At 48.3% G+C, this 18,806-nt stretch overlaps 1 protein-coding gene across 1 annotated transcript in view; it reads right to left on the bottom strand.

Moving 5' to 3' along the window:
* Fgf9 (fibroblast growth factor 9) overlaps positions 1 to 17,089 on the bottom strand; it is a 49,481-nt gene extending 32,392 nt beyond the window's left edge. Inside the window, exons 1-2 of the mRNA XM_042685783.1 lie at positions 15,907 to 17,089; positions 3,311 to 3,414 (exon numbers count right to left, since the gene is read on the bottom strand). Coding sequence (XP_042541717.1) covers positions 3,311 to 3,414; positions 15,907 to 16,183 — 381 coding nt within the window. The 5' untranslated portion in view covers positions 16,184 to 17,089. The remainder of the gene's footprint in view (positions 1 to 3,310; positions 3,415 to 15,906) is intronic.
* Positions 17,090 to 18,806: the final 1,717 nt, after the last annotated feature.

Raw genomic sequence — 18,806 nt, 5'->3', positions numbered from 1 at the left:
CCAGGGCAGAAAAGTTCACTATACTCCATTTCCAAAAGAACCAGCAAAAAGTATCAGGGTTGGAGGCATGGTATAAGTGGTAGTGCATCCACCATGAGCAAGCAAGCTGAGTAAGTACAGGCCAAATTCAAACCCTAGCATAGGAAGGAAAAAAAAAAAAACAAAAACAGCAATGTTTTTGTTTTTCTTGTTCATTGGTATTGATGTTAGAACTCTGGGGCCTCAGTTTTCATGCTCACCATTGGCACTTTACCATTTGACCCACACCTCCAGCTCTGCTTTTTGCTGGTTATTTTGCAGTAGAGTCTCACAGTCTTTCTGCTGGGGCTGACTTCAAACCTCAGTCCTCTAGATCTCAACCTCCTGAAAAGCTAGAATTACAGGCATAAGCCACCAGTGCCTACCAATGTTGTATTTTATATTCAAATTAAACAAGCTATCTTTTTCCTGTCACTTGAAGTAGTTGAGTGCAACTGTACTCTGTGTGTGTGTGTGTGTGTGTGTGTGTGTGTGTGTGTGTGTGTGTGTGTGTGTGTGTGTGTGTGTATGTTTGCTAGTCCTGGGGCTTGAACTCAGGGTCTGGGCACTGTCCCTGAGTCTGAGTCTCTTTGTGTTCAAGGCTAGTGCCCTCCCACATGAGCCACAGCATCACTTTCAGCTTTTTTGAGTAGTTTATTGGCAATAAAAGTCTCATGGGCACTTTTCTGCCCCAGCTGGCTTTGAACTGCCATCCTCAGATCTCAGCCTCCTGAGTAGCTAGGATTACAGGTGTGAGCCACCAATGCCTAGACTAGCTCATGTGTATATATTTTTTAAACTACTATATGGATAAGAAAGGAAAACAGCTAGAAAACTTTTTGCTTTATATATCTACCAACTGAAAACTCCAGAACTTTTCCCAGTCTAATGTTTTTATTTTGAACATTCTGTAGGCTTAAATCAAAGTTCTCATTTTGTAGATAACATGGATTAAATTTCACATGATTGCCAATAATGATAATAAAAATCTGAAGTTAATTTTATTACAAATTCTACTGTTTGACCACATTAACACAATAAGCTTTCCTTATTCGCACACTTATTTCACGTGGTTTTAACCAAGAACCATAAAAAGAAAGAGAAATGAATAATAAATACTTTTGAACCATAAGAAATTTTAAAAGAAAACATTTAAATTCTTGCACACACATTACACAACAGAGTGGGTGTGGAAAAAAACTTCTAGTCCCCACACTTATCAGCTGTTGAATTTAAAATGTTGTATGACCTGCTGAGTATTCCCCTGCCCTTAATTTTGGGGGGAAAGTATATCTCCCAAAAAGCAAATGGTCCCCGCCTCCCCCCCCCAAAAAAAAAACAAGGTGAAAGTTTTTGTGCTTAGTTTAAGGAACTGAGCAGGGAAACAGATCTTTTTGAAGCCGTATGTATGTCTTTAGCAGGGGTTGAGTGTTGTTATAAGAAAAATTAATCAAGGTTGGGTACCAGTGGCTCAGGAGGCTGAGAGCTGAGGATCACAGTTAGAAGCTAGCAGAGTAAGAAAGTCCATGAGACACTTACCTGCAATTAACCACAAAAAGCCAGAAGTAGAGCTGTGGCTCAAGTTGTACAGTGCTAGACTTGAGTAACAAGAAGCTTAGGGCTGGGTGCCACTGCCACTGCCACTGTAATCCTAGCTACTCAGGAGGCAGAGATCTGAGGATCACACTTTCAAAGCCAGCCCAAGCAGGAAAGTCTGTAAGACTTTTATCTCCAATAAACTACCAGAAAACTGGAAATGGCTCTGTGGCTCAAGTGGTAGAGTGCTAGCCTTGAGCTAAAGAGCTGAGGGACAGCATCAAGGCCCAGAGTCCAAGACCCACAACTGACCAAAGAAGAAGAAGAAGGAGGAAGAGGAAGAGGAAGTACACAAAGCTCTGAATGCCATGTATCCTGCATTCATCCACCATGGCTGCTGCTGAGAGCCATTTACTTGTGCATACGAAGGGTCCACAGTATATACTAATTATTTGCCTAATAATTTAGCAAGCATTGACTCTATCTGTACTGTGTCTCATACAGTATGATTTGAACACTGCACTCCTAGAAGCATAAACAGGTGAAAATGTAAACCTCTCACCTCCTTGGAGAGCAGGAATAGACTTTATCCCATTCACAAATACAGCACAGCATCTACCACCATGCCTGAAACCTGGCCAGGCAGCATAAATGCTCTGTCAATGTTTAACCTAAGGACTTCCCAACTTCGTGGGGATGGGAAGTTAGATAGAAGGGGGAAAAAATCAGCATGCTAGCAAATAATTACAATGCTGCTATATCCTTATTCGCATACAAGAATATCTGACAATAATTTCCATCTCCCTTCCCTCCCTGCATAATGAAAAATCTTGTGTCATTTAGAAAAAGGATTTAGACTCACTGCATGGTCTATTTCTAGTTTTAATTACAATGCTTGGCAAAGCTTGGGAGATCATTTTGATTCATTTCAAAAATAACTCTCATTCAATACAAGAAGATGGGGATTTTTTTCACACTGGTGAATTTTTTTATTTACTTGATAATGAAGATGGTTTGGCACATAAATAAACCATTTTCTTAACGACTTTGGTCTAGTGAAAATGCAGAACTGAGGTTCTATTAATAAAAATGAAATGGCTTGCTTGCTTTGAAAAGTAAAAACTTAACATTTGCCTTTCCAGACTGACTTGGTTTTATTGCCAGCCTTAAATGAAGTTTAAGAGCTAGGCATGTGCCTGATGCCTGTAATCCTAGCTACTCAGAAAGCTGAGACCTGAGGATCCCACCTTGAAGCCAGCCCAGGAAGGAAAGTTTATGAGAAATGTATCTCCAGTTAACCAACAAAAAGCTGGAAGTAGAGGTGTGGCCCAAGGAATAAGGAATCAGCCTTGAGCAAAAAAGCCAAGCAAAAGCCTAACTTCAAGCCCCAGTACTAGCACCAAAAAAGAAAGAAGAGAAGGGGCAAGAGGAAGAAAAGGAATAGGAAAAGAAGGAGGAGAAGGAAGAGAATGAGGAGCTGCAGGAGAAGGGAGGAGGAGGAGAAGGAAGAGGAGGAGGGGGGAAGGGGAAGGGAAAGGAGAGGAGGAGGAAGAAGGAGGAGGGAGAGGAGGAAGAAGGGAGGAAGGAAGGAAGGAAGGAAGGAAGGAAGGAAGGAAGGAAGGAAGGAAGGAAGGAAGGAAAGAAGGAAGGGAGGGAGGGAGGGAGGGAAAGAGCAGAGCAGGGAAGAGAAGGGAAGGGAGAGGACTGCAGCTCAAATCAAACATGGAATGTGGAAATTGTCTCTTCTGGTACTTACTGATCCATATAGCTCCCCCTTCTCATTCATCCCGAGGTAGAGTCCACTGTCCACGCCTCGAATGCTGACCAGGCCCACTGCTATACTGATAAACTCCAGAATGCCTGCAAAATAAACACCAGAAGGCATAAAACAGGTTAGTCACAGATCACATTGTCAGAGTCTCAGCGTCCCTGGGGACTTGCACAACTTCACACCAGTTAAAGAAGCATTTTCTGTATTAGAAACTATTGCTTAGTGAGGCACCGGTGTGGTTCACCCCCTATAATCTTAGCTACTCAGGAAGCTGAGATCTGAAGATCGCAATCCAAAGCCAGCCAAGGCAGGAAAGTCCATAAGACTCTTATCTCTAATTAACCAGCAAAAAGAAGGAAGTATCAGTGTAGCTCAGCTGATAAAGTGCCAGGCTTGAGTGAATAAGCCAAGTAAGAGCTCAAGCCCCTCAGTTTTAGCCCCAGTATTAGCACACAAAAAGAAAGGGAAAGTATTTCCTAAAAAGAATTGAAGCCAGGCACAGGTGGCTCATGCCTATAATCCTAGCTACTTAGGAAGCTGAGATTTAAGGATCATTGTTCAAAGCCAGCCCAGGGAGGAAAGTCCATAAGACTCCAATAAATTGCAAAAAGGGCCAGAAGTGGAGCTGCAGCTCAAGTGGTAGAGCACTAGCCCTGAACACAAAGAGGCTCAAGGATAGCACTCAGGCCCAGAGTTCAAGCCCCAGGACTGGCACAAAAAATAAATAACTGAATTCCCACCTAAATTATTTCTTATCATATTAAGAGCCAGCTAGATTGCATGCACCTTTAGTCTTGACTATTCTGACAAGAAGATCCCAGCCTGGGTAACGCAGTGAAATCCTGTCTCAAAGAACCCCAATCAAGCAAAACCACTTACCAACATGACATATAAATAACTAAAACATTTTATTTAAAAGAGATTAAAAAAAAACAACTAGTATTCCCCTGGGCTCTGGTAGCTTCATGCTTAAAATCCTAGCTACGTAGGAAACTGAGATCCAGGGCTTGTAGTTCTAAGCAAGCCAAGGAAATAAAAAAAAAAAAGCATTTCAAAACTCACCTCCAGAAATTACCAACCAAAAGCTGGGCAGTCAACCAAAAGCTGAGCTAGAGGCTTGGCTCAAGGAGTAGAGTGCCAGCTGAGCAAGCAAGTCATGTTAGCACAGAACTTTGAGTTCAAAACTCCTATACCAATCTCCTCTCCCCAACCCCTGCCCACTAAAAGCTAGTATCTACATATACATTCTTAGAAGTGATAGGACAAATGAATATATATAAATATATATTCAAATAACACTGAGAGTACATTGGAGAAACAATTTATTTCTCTTTTACACATGTGAAATTAAATATTTGTATATAGGTATCTTGATATTGAACTTCCCAGCCTCTAGAGCTGTGAGAAATAAACATCTCTTTTTATTTATTTGTGTGTTTATTTGTGCTGATACTAAAGCTTGAACTCAAGGTCTGGGTGCTTTTCCTTACTTTTTTTCTCTCAAGGTTGGTGCTCAACCACTTGAGGCACAGATCCACTTCCAGCTTTTTGGTGATGAACTAAAGTCTCACAGACCTTGCTACTCAGGCTGGCTTTGAACCACAATCCTCAGATCTCAGCCTCCTGAGTAGCTAGGATTACAGGCATGAGCCAGTGGTACCTGATCAACATCTCATATTTAAATAATAACAAAAGTAGTATTCGTATATAATGAATGTTTAAACCTATTCAGAGAATGATGTTGTGGCTCTCAAAATAAAAGCATAAAGTGTAACTACAAAATTTTTCCAGCTCTTCATTGCATAACTATACTGAAGCTCCACCTTTAAAAGTAACTCAGCAGCACCGACAAGCTCACCATCCAAATATGTCTGCTTAAATAAATAAGGTATTGATTTTTTTCTCTGTGCTTATCTAAACCTCAAAGATAGTTAAAGTAATTAAGATAACATAACATTCTAGAGGGGGGAATGTTCTTGCTTTACTGAGCATGGAACACCATATCCCCAAATTAAATCAACATCATAACCTTTTCCCCACCCTTTGGTGCTGGTACTGAAGCTTGAATTTACAGTCTGGGTACGCTCCTTCAGCTTTTTCACTTAAGGTGCTATACTACTTGAGCCACAGCTCCACTTCCAGCTTTTTTGTGGCTAACTGGAGATATGAATCCCACAAACTTTCCTGCCTGAGCTTATTTCAAAACTCGATTCTCAGATTTCAGCATCCTGAGTCACAAAGATTACAGGAGAAAATCACTGGTGCCCAGATATGATCTTATTTTTATTTCCTTATTTTATATTGCTTATCTCACAAATAGCAATACCTAAGCTGGGCATAAATCCATAATTTTATGACCATGCCACAGCAGCTTACATTCTTCTAAACATATTGTCATTTGAAGATTCTCCCACAATAGAGTTAGGATGTTTCTAATATTCCTTGCACTCCTGACATTTTCACATTTTTGTTACAAAGTACTATATTTTGTATAGACCTTTTGTGAATTCATACTAAGTATTGAGACTATGTTTTAAACATTCTTTCAAAAGTAAGCACTGGTGAGATTCCCTCCTGTAATCCTAGCTGTACAGGAGACTGAGATCTGAGGTTCAAGGTTTGAAGCCAGCCCAAGCAAAAAAGTCCAAAAGACTCCTATCTCCAATTAATCAGCAAAAAGCTGGCAGTGGAGGTGTGGCTCAAGTGGTAGAGTTCCAGCCTTGAGGAAAAAGGCTAAGGGATAGTGCCCGGTATTTAAATTGAAGCTTCAGTGCCAACAATAAATAAATAAGTAGAAAACACTACTTGAATATAAGAGTTTAGAAATAACTTACATATCACTGTACTATAGTCAGTCTCTTGTGACTAATAAAAAAGCACTTACATAGAGTTTTTAACAATTAATTTTGTAACTCTCACAAAATAGACTGGGCTAAGATCAAATGAAGATCTGAACTACATAAATCTAATAAAGCAAGTAATTAAATCAGAGGAAACTGTTGGAGGTGACCCCCTCCCCATTTACCCACCCTCCCAAAAAATAGCTATTTCTTTTTTTAAAGAAAAAGTTATAAATTATCTCCAGCTTATTATAGTTTACAAAATGCTACCTGCACATGCAAAACTTATTTTGGTAGAATGTGAGGCCACCGTTAGCTGTGGTTGAGCAGGCCTGCAATCCTACCTACACAGGAGGCTGAGATCTGAGCATCAAGGTTCAAAGTCAGCCTGGGCAGGATAGTCTGTCAGACTTTTTTCTCCAGTTAACCAGAAGTAGCTGTGTGGCTCAAGTGTTAGAGCACCAGCCTTAAGTGAAAAAGCTAAGGAATCAGGCCTTAAGTTCAAGCCCCAGTATTGGCAAGCGCACACACACACACACACACACACACACACACACACACACACACACACACACACACACACAAGATGTGAACTCATACATGGAAACAATAAAGAATTTACAGGTTACTGGTGAGCTGTGGTGGTATCATGGAAGAAAAGAAAACCTGAATCAAGTCAATTTGTGACCAGCTTTCCCTACTTCATAAAGCAAATGGGAAGAGATATGAGGCGATATTTCCTGGATATCCATATCATATAGGCTGTACCTCTTTTGACTCCATCATTTTATTTCAGTAAGGCACTGCTAACTCTAAAGGTTCAAAATCATCAAAACTTTTAGTATTCAAAATCATCAAAATTATGGAATTTTGTTACTCCTGGGACCACATAAATATGAATCTCTCCTAGTTCCCTAAATGTGCACCACAATCTAGGTTATACTTACCCTCCAATTACCCTAAGGTATTACCTTATGTTCAGTTATCATTATAAAGTAAAATTCAAGTATTTTGCCCCATCAGAAGGCTGAAAATTTTAATTTACCAGGCCAAGAGGAGAAGCTTAATCACACAACAAAAAGGTATTTGCATCTTCCAAGGGGGTATTTGATGATCTTTGTGTTTTTCCTAAACAAGAGGAAGCCCTGAAACTCCTATCAAACATCATTCACCAGGTCCAAAGAATATGACTTCACAAAAGCCATCTGATTGGCTGGTCTGAAGAACAGAAAGACTATCAGTAACACCAACACTAATGATCATCTTACAGCTAAAACACAATGAGAGACCTTCTCTCAATCCTCAGGATAGTGCGGTCATTACAGTATAAAATTGAGATTTCAGGTTAAGTCACTTGCCCCAACCAATCAGAACTTTCCAGCTTTTTCCTTAATTTGTTATGTACATCTCACATCTGATTTCACCTTTTCTCCCATGATTCGGTGATTTCTGCACCATTTACATATAGGTAAGTTCTAAAATTATTGTATTATTATCACTATTAATTATATAATTGGGAATAAAAGCATTATAATAATCGTTTTTTGTTGTTATTTGACAAGATCTCTGAAATTCATATGCACTCACTTATTTGTTCAACAAACTATTATTAGCTGGTGTGGTTGTAAACAGCCACTTAGGAAGCAGAAGCAGGAAGATGGAGAATCAGCCTAGGCAAGGGAACAGCATCCTATATCAAGGGCTGGGAAGGTAGCTCAGTGGTAGAGCGCTTGCCTTGCATGCATGAGGCCCTGGGTTCGATTCCCCAGCATCACATAAGCAAAAAGGAAAAAAGCCGGAAGTGGCGCTGTGGCTCAAGTGGTAGAGTGCTAGCCTTGAGCTGAAGAGCTGAGGGATAGTGCCCAGGCCCAGAGTTCAGGCCCACGATTGGACCCAAAAAATAAAGAAAGAAAGAAAGAAAGCAATAAGCTAGTGACTCACCCTATAATCCTAGTTACTCAAAAGGCTGAGATCTATGGCTTTCAGTTCAAAGCCAGCCCTGGCAGCAAAGTGCCTGAGACTCTTATCTATAATTAACAAACAAAAAGCCGGAAGTGGAGATGTGGCTCTAGTAGTACAACACTACCAGCTTTGAGCAAAATAGTCAAGCCACAGAAAAGGCCCTGAGTTCCAACCTTAATTTTGTCACACAAACAAACCTAAAGGACTGGAGGCATCACTCAAATGGTAGAGCACTTGCCTAGCATGCACACCACACTTGATCCTCATCATTGAAAAACAAAAAGTATAAGCATAAATGAAAGGTAAGTAAGTTATAGTGAAATTGTTCACTAACTATAGAAAGCCCCCATCTCAGTAGGATGTACATTTCTGGGATGCCTGAAACAGTACAGAATATCAAAGCCTACATAGAGTACATATACTGTAGATACATATGTATGATAAGGCTCAATTTATAAGTTAGACACACTAAGTCGCTAAAAAAATAGGACAAGTATATTGTAATAAAAGTTATTAGAAACTTAGGAGTTGTTTATTTCTGGAATTTTCCATTTAATGTTCTCTGACAATAGTTGATGGTGGGTAACTGAAACTGCAGAAAGTAATACTATAGATAAGGAGGGACTCATTGTCCTGGGAAGAGGGCCATTTTGTATTCAGTGACAGGCAGGTGTGGAAAATGTGGGCAGTATTCAAACACATAGTGGTCTGGGGTTGGGGGCTTGGTTCATAAGGTAGAGCACTAGCCAGTAAACGCTAGCCAATGAGTGAAAGCGGATGCAGGTATTGCATTTTAGTTCCCATCTTTGACCAACAACAACAAAAAAGAAATAACAAATCCTTAAAAAAAAAAAAAAGATAATAGTCCATTCCAATGTGGGGGAGCAAATCAGAGGCAGCTTCCTAAAAAAATACCTTAATTAAGTATTTCAGGAGCTTTCCTAGTAAGAAGAAACTTTCAGTGAGCCCCAGATGGAAAAAAAAAATTTCATCACCTCAAATCGCCATCCATACTTTTGTGGCTCCTTACCAAAGCAGAGAACTCACCGGGCACCAGTGGCTCATACTTGTAATCTTAGCTACTTAGGCGGCCTAGATCTGAGGATCATGGTTCAAAGCCAGCCTGTGCAGGAAAGTCTGTGAGACTCTGATCTCCAATAATCACTAGAAAGTTAGAAGTGGAGGTGTGTCTCAAGTAGAAGACCACCAGCCTTAAATGAAAAAGCAAAGGGATAGCACCCAGGCCCTGAGTTCAAGCCCTAGTACTGGCACACACACACACACACACACACACACACACACACACACACACACACACACACACACCCCACATACACACAGCAGAAACCTCAAAGAACAGCCCATATTTTTGTGAGGTCACCTTCATAACCCAAGGGTAGTAGAACACCCCCAATGGATGAGTCACACCCCACCTCCCACACCCACAGAGGTCAGGAAGACCTGGCAACCTAGTAAAAGGACCTACCCCAATCCTTATCATTCCTGGTACCATCTTGTCCACAATGAACTCTTATCACCTCAACCGGGTCAGTTCAGCCCTTCATAAGCCAGAGCTGGAGCCAGGCAAGTCCTCCAACTGCTCCCCTCCCTCCTTGAGCACAGGCCACTTCCCCTGCCATCTGCTTAGGCATGTAAGCATGAGTAAGCACACCTTGTGGCAAAGAAGGTACTCTGAGCCATAGCCAGGAGAAGGCTTCTCCACAGACATGGGAATGTTTCATGATCAAGGGAAAGAAAGGGATAGAAGGATGAGAAGAAGGAAGGAAGGAGAAAAGGAGAGAAATGTGCCAAAATCCAACTTATTATACCCCTCGTATGTGGACCCTGGTGGCTTCTCGCTCTAGCAGATACAACCTCAGCTCAGAAAGGACACAAAGTCAAGGACTAGAGTCATTTCTCTGTTCACTTCCACTGTAACCAACAATTTCAAATGAAGACCCACTCCTGGGACTTCAAGGGATCTGATGAGTTCCAAGGATTGCCCTGGTCCACCAGAGCACACCTCAGGAATGTGTCCACATCCAGGCCTCCTTCCTCCTCCCAGTCTCTCCATAGCAATCAATGGACAGAGCCTTCCTAGATCTGTCCAAACAGACCATTAACCCCCAAGGTGGCCACCCCTCCAAGAGCCCACCTGAATGATGCCTCAGTTCCATCAAAGGAGGAGCTGTTCCACTCTAGCCTAGGTTCCAGTAACCTTCAGTTCTAAAAGCCCTGGGCACTCAGTTTCGATTTTCAGACAAGACATCAAAAAGATATGCATCAGGGCATAGGGCGTAGGGGCAGGAGGCTGAAGCAGGTGAATTGTTTAAGCTGAGTTTCAGACCAACCTGAGCAGCTTGGTGACCTTGTCTGTTAAAAAAAAAAAAGCATGAACTATAAAGAAAAGCATGATTTGAGGCTGTTAAAAGTTAACAATTGCCAGGAGCCAGGAGCTGATGTTTTTAAATCCTAGCTACTCAGAAAGCTGAGACTTGAGGATTGGGGTACAAACCCAGCCTGGGCAGGATAGTCAGTAAGACTCTTATCTCTAATTAATCACCAAAAAGCTGGAAGCAGAGCTGTGACCCAAGTGGTAAGAGTGCTGGCTTTGAGCAAAACAGCTCAGGGTCAGCACCCAGGTCCTGAGTTCAAGTTCTGAGACTGGCACATGTGCACACACATGCATATGCACACACACACACACTCACACACGCACACACACATACACACACAGAAAGCCTGGGACTAGATTATAATCAGAGTCTGTATCCAGCAAAGTTGACCTGTAGGGAGATGATCAAACCTGAGTTTACTTAGGAAATAACCAGGAGAATAGGAGATAGAGACCCACAGAGTTTTCAAGAATCCTAAGTAAGCTGTAAAACAGCTCCTTATACAGGCAGACTTTGCCTCTAGAGAGATCATTGAAGAGCCATACAAAAAGAACATAATTTTAAGTGCAAAAGCTGGAAATAAGAATTTTAAGCCAGTTTTTATTTTTAAATAAATCATACCATCATATTTCTTCACTCTAATGCAACCCCCACCTGACACACTGCTCCCTTTGAGTGGCTAGGTTGGAGTTGGAGTGCTGATGAAGTACAGAGCTACCATCCCACTTGAAGAGGAGGTGAGCCAGCTTAGGCTTTTACAGGCCCTGCATTCAATGGTTGTGTGCCAGTACTGTGGCTTGAACTCACGGTCTAGGCAATGTCCCTTAGACTTGTCTCTCAAGGCTGATGCTACCACGAGAGCCACAGCTCCACTTCCGGCTTTTTTTTTTTTTTTTTGCTAGTTCATTGGAGAGAAGAGTCCCCTGGACTTTCTGGCCTGAGTTGGCTTTGAACCAGCCTCCTGATTAGCTAGGATTACAGAAGGGAGAGGTGGGCACCATTCACTTTTTGGCTACTCTATATCACCATTGCCCTAGTTATTATTTTGCTCACTTTTTTTTTTTACCAACTAGCAAGTCTGGAGTGCTTTAAAGTGCCAATATGTATAGGAAAAGAGAGAACTCAATAGCCCAGATACATCCCTAGAGCCTTTTCTCTTTTTCCAACCTCAAAGGCCACACCAAACCCCACCCCAAGTGGGGGAGGAGACAAAGGACTCCCTCAAGGTCCTTTCCTAAGCTGTCCGCTCCAGCCTGCACCGCGGTAAGACTCCCCCCACCCCACCCCCGAGTCCCCTGCACTGCTGCTGTGTCACCGCCAGGCTTTGCCCGGAGCTGCGGTCACCTGCAGCTGCAGGCGGTGGAGGGGTGGGGACGGCAGAAATCTTTTTTTTTTTCCTTGCCAGGTAGAGAAAAATGCACCTCCCATTGCAATCAAGGTGTAAACCCACCCCGCCTCATCCCCATCTCTCCCCCTCCCTCCACAGCTACTCTGAAGCTGCGGCTGCAGACTCCGTCCCCCGGGTGAGCAGGCGGCCGCTGCAGGGGGTGATGGGAGGAGGCGGAAGGTGAGGCCCCGGCTGCGCTCGGTGCGGCGCGCCAGGTGTGACCGCCTGCCGCAGCCCCTCCGCCCCCACCCGGGCCCTGCTGGCTCCCACCGCCCTCCCTGCTGGGGCCGCAGGGTCCTAGCGCCGCCCCAGCCACCCTCTGGGCGGGGCCAGGAAGACGAGGAGGAGGCTCCTAAGGCACCAGCACCGCGCTGCAGAGGTTGCTAATATTGGGACCTGCCGCCGCAGCAAGCGGCAGCAGCAGCAGCAGCAACCAGCGGGAGACCGCGGCACTGCTGTCACCCCCGGGGGCCTGTTTCTCACTGCAACCGGATGAAAGACTTAAATAACCCTCCTGCCTCACCCTCCTTCCCCACCCCCACTGCGCACAGCCACCCACTCAGCTCCATCCCAACCCGGGTGAGTGGCACCGCAGAGCGCCCAGGCGCGCCCTCCCTCCCTCCTCCTCTCCAGCCTCAAGCCGACTCCACAGCTACCCGCCAGCTTGCGCCGATCTGGGAGGCCCCCTGCCCGTCCCTCTGTAACCCGGGGCCAGGGGCTTCCGCCCCCGCCCTCCCTCCCAGCAACACCCATCCCCATCATACCCCCCCCACACACACACACTGTGCAAGCGAGTCTGAGGGGAGATGTCACTTCCTTGGCGACACCTTTCTCCAACCTCTAGGATCGAGGAGGGGTGAGGAGGTCTCGCCTTTTTGGGGTAGTTGTTTCGCGGCCTCCACTCCAGCCACTGAACCGTACCTGCAGGGCTCGCCCGCCGACCTCTCTCCCCGCCCCCTCCCGAACGCGCCCCCTCCTGCCCTCCCCCCCCCCCCGCGTGGCACCTCCCTGGCACCCTTGCCCTCCTCCCTCGGTAGAGTTCATGAATTGCTGATGACTCGATTGCGAATGGCAAACGTCCTATCCTAAAGGTGATTACCTTTAAAAAGAAGAAGGGGGGGGGGAAGCTATTGGAGGGTAGGTGCGAGGTGGAGCACCCCCAAATAGAACATCCCATAATCTCCCCCACGCCTGCCCGCCCCCCCTCCCCGTGGTGCTGCACCCACCCTAGGGTTGTGGCGGAGAAATCCACACAATGAAGCTGGCCCCGGCCTGCCGCCCCGGCCCCGGCTGCCGTGCGCCCTCGCCGCGCGCCGGCGCGCGCACCGGGCCTCCGGGAGCCGAGAGGCCCGCGCCCAGGCGGGGAGGATGCTGGAAAGGCAAGCCGGTGGGACCCAGAGCCCTCCTCGGCGCAGAACAGTTAACAATAGCGCGCCGCTCCCCTTCCACTGCCTCGGCTCACTTGGTCACCCACCCCATCGTGACCCCCCCCCCTTCCCCGGTGACTCCGGCCCAGCCTGGCCCAGGGAGGGGGGGGTGTGCCTCGATCTCACCTCCCCAGCGCCTCAGACCCCATCTACTCTCCAAACCCCGATCGCGCTAGGGAGAGAGAGGGAGGGAGGGAGACCCCAGATGAAGACGCGGAGCCGGAGAGTCTGGTCACTAGCTTGTCCACTCTCCCCCCCCCCCATGCCCTCCCCACGCCGCCGCCGCCACCAACCGCGCCTCCAGCCGTTCCCACACCGCAAACCCACCGCGCCGGAAGCCCCGGGGCGCGGCCGCCTGCCCCGCTCGTCCCGCACTCGTACACAAAGAGAAAACGAAAGGACGAAAGTCGGGCAAAAATAACGAAATAAGAACGATCGGGAGGGGGGTCCCTAAATGCGACTCAAATTATATCCGCCGCCCTCCCCCCCCCCCCGCGCCCGCCGCGTTCCCCTCCCGCCTCCTCCTCCTCCCCACACCCGCGCACACACACAAGCGGTCCCCGGCTGCCGCTTGAAGGGCGCACCAGAGCTAGGCGAAAAGGGAGACCGGAACGAAGGGCGCTTAGGACCGCGCGGAGCTGGGCGGACGGCCGCGGAGAGCGCCGCGGGGCCCCGGCGGCGGAGCCGGCACCTGCCGGCCGCTAGCGAGCGCGGGAGGCGGAGGCTGCGGCTGCCAGGCGCACCTAGGCCCGCCGCCCACGCCGCTCGCCGGGGCCCGCGGCCCCCGCTGCCCGCGGCCCCCGCTGCCCGGCGGGCGGCCACTGCGGCCGGTGGCATGCTAGTTCTCCCAACCTGGGGCCGCCCACTGCCTGTTGTTCTAGTCTCAAATGCGAGGCTCGATGGCAGCCCTTAAAGCGGCCAGCTAAAGAGAGCACTTGGAGTAAAGTTGAAGTCTTCCTCTGCAACACTTCTGGGGTGGTGGGAGGAACGTTGTAAGTCAACGGGAAGGAGCTACAACTTTGGGGGGGGGGGGGTTGTGGTTGTGTTGTTTAAGCAGCATAAGGAGGCAACCAGAGACCATTAACTTGGGGTTTCTGCTTTGGGCTTTAGTCTTAAGCCAGCCAGCTGCGAATCAAAGGAGATGAGGCTAAAAACCCTGGGCCTCAGAGAGGCATCTGGAACTGTCCTCCATCCCAGACCTGAACCCCTCTCACCTGACACCATCCACGGCCTCACACAAAGCGAAGCATGTCGTTTCGGTGGTACCCAGCTCTAGCATGAAGGCACGAGGGAGAAAAATCACCACCGGACTTTGTGGGGTTTTTTTACGACCTAGTTTGTGTTGTCAGTTGGGTTCACTCAGAAGTTAACTCCTTCTAACAGCATGGTTGCCCAAAACTGACTCTGGTTTTTTTTTTAAGGAAGGGAGAGAGAGAAAAAAACCGAGAGATAGAGACAGAAACAGAGACAGAAAGAGAAACACCCACCCCCACCCCACCCCTCTCCCCTTGCCACCTCAACCAAGATTGTGTTAATTGACTTCATCGCCGTGGACTAAAGGTGCCCCCGCAGGCACGTGTGTGCGAGGCAGGAAAGTGGGCAGAGTCACCTCCCCGAGTCTGCAGCCCTCAGCGCTGAGTCACAAATACCCTCCTTGGCAAGTGAAATCCTCCGAATGCCCTTTAAAGAAAATTAGCTCGCCGCTTTTGCACGCGCGCGCACACTCGCACACCAGAGAGCCACCCGGGAAACCCACTCCAGATGCACACTCTGGAATTTTTTTTTTTAAGCAGAGGTTATGTCCTGGTCTAGAAGAACAACACTCTGGTAAGCTTTCTGTCTCTTCCAAGTCATTTTTTTTTCCCCTCGAGCTCCTCAGCCCCACTGCTCACCAAGTCTAAAATCCGACTTCAAGTCCTCCCTCTCCACAGAACAATCAGTCAGCAATCTTCGCCTACGGGGCTTGTAGACCCGCGTGGAGGGGGTGGGGGTGGGGGAATAAACAATACGCTTAATTTACAATTCAAGCCGAATCCCAATTAGAGGAAAGGGCAAAGCAGTAAAGGAAAGAAGAAGAAGAAGAAAAACCTTAATTTGGACACGAGCTACCTACCGCCTGCAGGAAACGGAATGCATTTTTTAAGTTCTCAGTAGTTAATGATTAAAGCTTTAAACTCGTGGAATCAGTCCATTCAAAAGAAACTTACTAAACCCGAGCTTCCCAGTTATCTGATATAAAAGATCACTGTTATATGAATAAATCATGCCCCTCTCCCTTAAAAAAAATGGCCTTTCAGCAAAGACGCTGCACCCCTGCCAGCAGCAGCAGCAGATCTGCAATTCCGGAGGCTTTTTTTTTTCCCTGAGCTGGCAAGATGAGAGAGAGCCAGCGAGCGAGCGAGAGAGAGCGAGAGAGAGAGAGAGAGAGAGAGAGAGAGAGAGAGAGAGAGCGCTCCCTTCCCGCATCCCTTCCCCCCCCCCAGCCCCTCCGCCCAGCCACCACCTCCTTGATAGTTACAATTCGAGCGTGTCATCTCACGGACACCAAAGGGTTAACGGTTATACCTACCAAATCGGCTGTGGTCTTTCCTGGTTCCCTGGATAGTACCGTTGGGGAAGATTTCTAAGTGAAATCCAGTCCTGCAGTAGAGCTGCCTCCGTCTGAGAATCCCCTTTAAATGATCCAAGTCCGTGACTGCGGGTCCCCTGGGTAGCCCTCCTGCTTCAGACTGACCCAGGTGGTCACTTAACAAAACCGGGCTGTCCACCGGCAACACGGGCACATTCCCAAACGGTACCGCATCCTGCACACCGAAATAGTTCCCAACTTCACCTAAGGGAGCCATCAGAGGACCCAGCTTTTGGAGCACGCGAATAAACAATAACGATGGTGTCAACCCCAGGAGATATTAGGCGAGGTATATCCAACTCCCTTCCTTTACTGCAGTTGCAGAGAGTGAGTGGAGGAGAGGGGGCGGGGGCAAGGCTCTTCTCTTCAATGCATTAAATGCATAAATAAAAGTAATCTGCTGTTTCACTGGCACCGGTTCAAGGTCAAACCACGGATCGTCTAAGAAACCACGGCTTCATACTCTCACACTGACATCGTGATCATCGTATCTGTGTATCTCTACAGACAGAGCCTGGCTCTCAGCAAGCTGCAAGGTCTTCATCCCATCCGACCGGAATAAGGGAGAAAATCCGTAGTGGCTCCATTTGCTTTGAGATCAGAATGACCATAGCAACTTTAAAAAGAAAATGCTCAGGCGTTATGATAAGAGATTTTTTTTTTAAGATGCTCAGGCTACGTCAGAATTTACGGATCCTGACTCCAAGGAAGGCATGCGCTGTTTTTACTCTCTAACCGACTCTGCAGACATCAGCATGAATCCTTCGCCCCGAGAGGAAAAATTAATAATAATTAATAATAATAATAATCATAAATCTCACGTTGGTAGCGGCGAGAAATCTCCCCCTCCTTGTCTCCCCCACCCCTTCCAAAAATAATTGATGATGATGATAATTAATAATAATAATAAAACAAAAAGAAGAGGAGGGAAATAAAAACTTTAGGCATCCAAAGCTAGTATCCAGAATTCTCCAGAGGCTCTGCGGAGATCCATTGGCTCGGGAAGCAGGCGGTGAGCGGCGAGCGGAGAGAGCCGCGTCCCGGAGCTCGCGTGCCGCCCTGGCAGCCGCGAACAGGTGTTGCCGCGCCGGCTGGCGGAGCGGTGTAGCCGGGCGGAGCGCTCCTCGTGCGCAGCCCCCGCCGGCGCGCAGAGTGGCGCAGGCAGCGGCATTGGGCTGGGTTTAAGGTAGCGCCGGGTGGGGAGGAGGAGGAGGGAGGGAGAGGGGGGGAACGCCCGAGCTTCCCCCCTGGTCCTAGCGCCCGCCGTGCTGCCTGCTTGGGCTCTGCGGCAGGCTGGGGCGCACGCAGCGCGCGGCGGCCGAGCGCGGGACTTCTTGGGAAAGACCAGCGAAAAGGAAACCTCTGCTTTATAGAAAGAAGAGCGAAAAGAGAACAGGCCTGGCCTCCCCTAACCAAGGGCAGGAAGGAATGGCGGGGGGGGGGGGGGGGGGGTCTCATGAGACTCCTAAGTTCTCCTGCAGAACCGGGGGGGGGGGGAAAATATCAGACCAGAACCTTAAAAAAAAAAATCTAGCTTGCTCCACGCACGCACGCGCATGGAGTATCAGAGTGAAACTGGAAAAGTAATTTTCACGTGGACTCTGTAACCTGGCCTTGCCTTATTTAAAATGGGACGGGAGGGAGTTGAAGGGAAGGGAGGGGTTGGGGGGGTTGGGTCGCACACCTTGGGTTATCGCAGGTAAGTCATTCTCAGTTTCTCACACACGCGCGCGCGCGCACACGCACACACACGCGCGCGCGCACGCCGTTGTGGACACTGTTTCGGTTTTGTTAGGGACGTTCCGCAGGGCATCTCTGGATGGAATGGGGCTATGTTTAGATCCCACCCCGCCGCCGCCCGGATCCCCTTGCTCGGGTACTGTTGGTGGGTCGCGGGGTAGGGGGAAGGGGGACCCCAAATGTTCTGTGTCCTGGAGTTGGACCTGCGCCCGACTCGCGCGCGCACGCACGCGCGCGTCTTCGGAGATTCTGGGTGCAAAGAACGCTCTAGGAGATCGATCCCCTACGCGCCCCCTCCCCAAGCCCCGCCAACCTGGCTTGGGCTTCGAGAAGTCCAAAGCGGATTTCCAGGGTCTTCGCTCTACGGGTCCACGGCTCACCGCGGAACCCCGAGAGGCGAGGTGCTTTGCTGCCAGGCGCCGCTTTCGGCTCGGTCCTGCCGGGAGGCACGTGGAAGCCTGGAGCCCCAGTCCCAACGCTCCGGCTTTTTTTTTTTTTGCTGGCAGCCAGAGGCCTTCGCAGCCAGCAGGAGGCAGGGACAAAGAAACTCGCTGCCCCGGGGTTGCCAGGGACCCGGCCCTGCGATGGCGTTCCCGGCGCCCAGGGTCACCCGTCCGCGCCGTGGTCCCCCAAGCGGCTGCAGACGCGGAGCGGAGCGCCCCCCAACACACACACACACACACACACACACACACACACACACACACACGCCCAGCAAGCCCGCCCTCGGGACTCAGTCTCTCCATCTCCCCCCCCCCCCCCGCCTCCCCTCCCTCTTTGTTTAAATTGCCTTAGAAACGGCCCGACTCTAGGGTCAGAATGGTCAAAGTTGCCAGGACTTGAGCTCAGCTCCCAGACCCGGGTACGAATGAGATCCAAAAGTCCAAAGCGGAGACTGGGCCTCTTGTGATGGGGCGGCGTTGGGGAAAGGGTGCTAATCAAAACCGTTTCTGGGAGAGAAGTCGGATCTGCCTTGCAAGTAAAGACTGGAGGTGACGCTTGGGGCTGGCCCTGGGACTTTTAGAAAGGTAGCAATGAATTTGCAGATTTGGGAGGGGGCGGTGCTGGAGGTGTCACCGACCTTCCCCTGCCCCCCCCTC

Source organism: Dipodomys spectabilis, unplaced genomic scaffold (genome assembly GCF_019054845.1).
Source record: "Dipodomys spectabilis isolate Male_0828 unplaced genomic scaffold, ASM1905484v1 ptg000095l, whole genome shotgun sequence".
Classification (NCBI taxonomy): Eukaryota; Metazoa; Chordata; class Mammalia; order Rodentia; family Heteromyidae; genus Dipodomys; species Dipodomys spectabilis.
The sequence above is the reverse complement of the archived record's forward strand: the minus strand, read 5'-3'. Positions and strand labels throughout refer to the sequence as shown.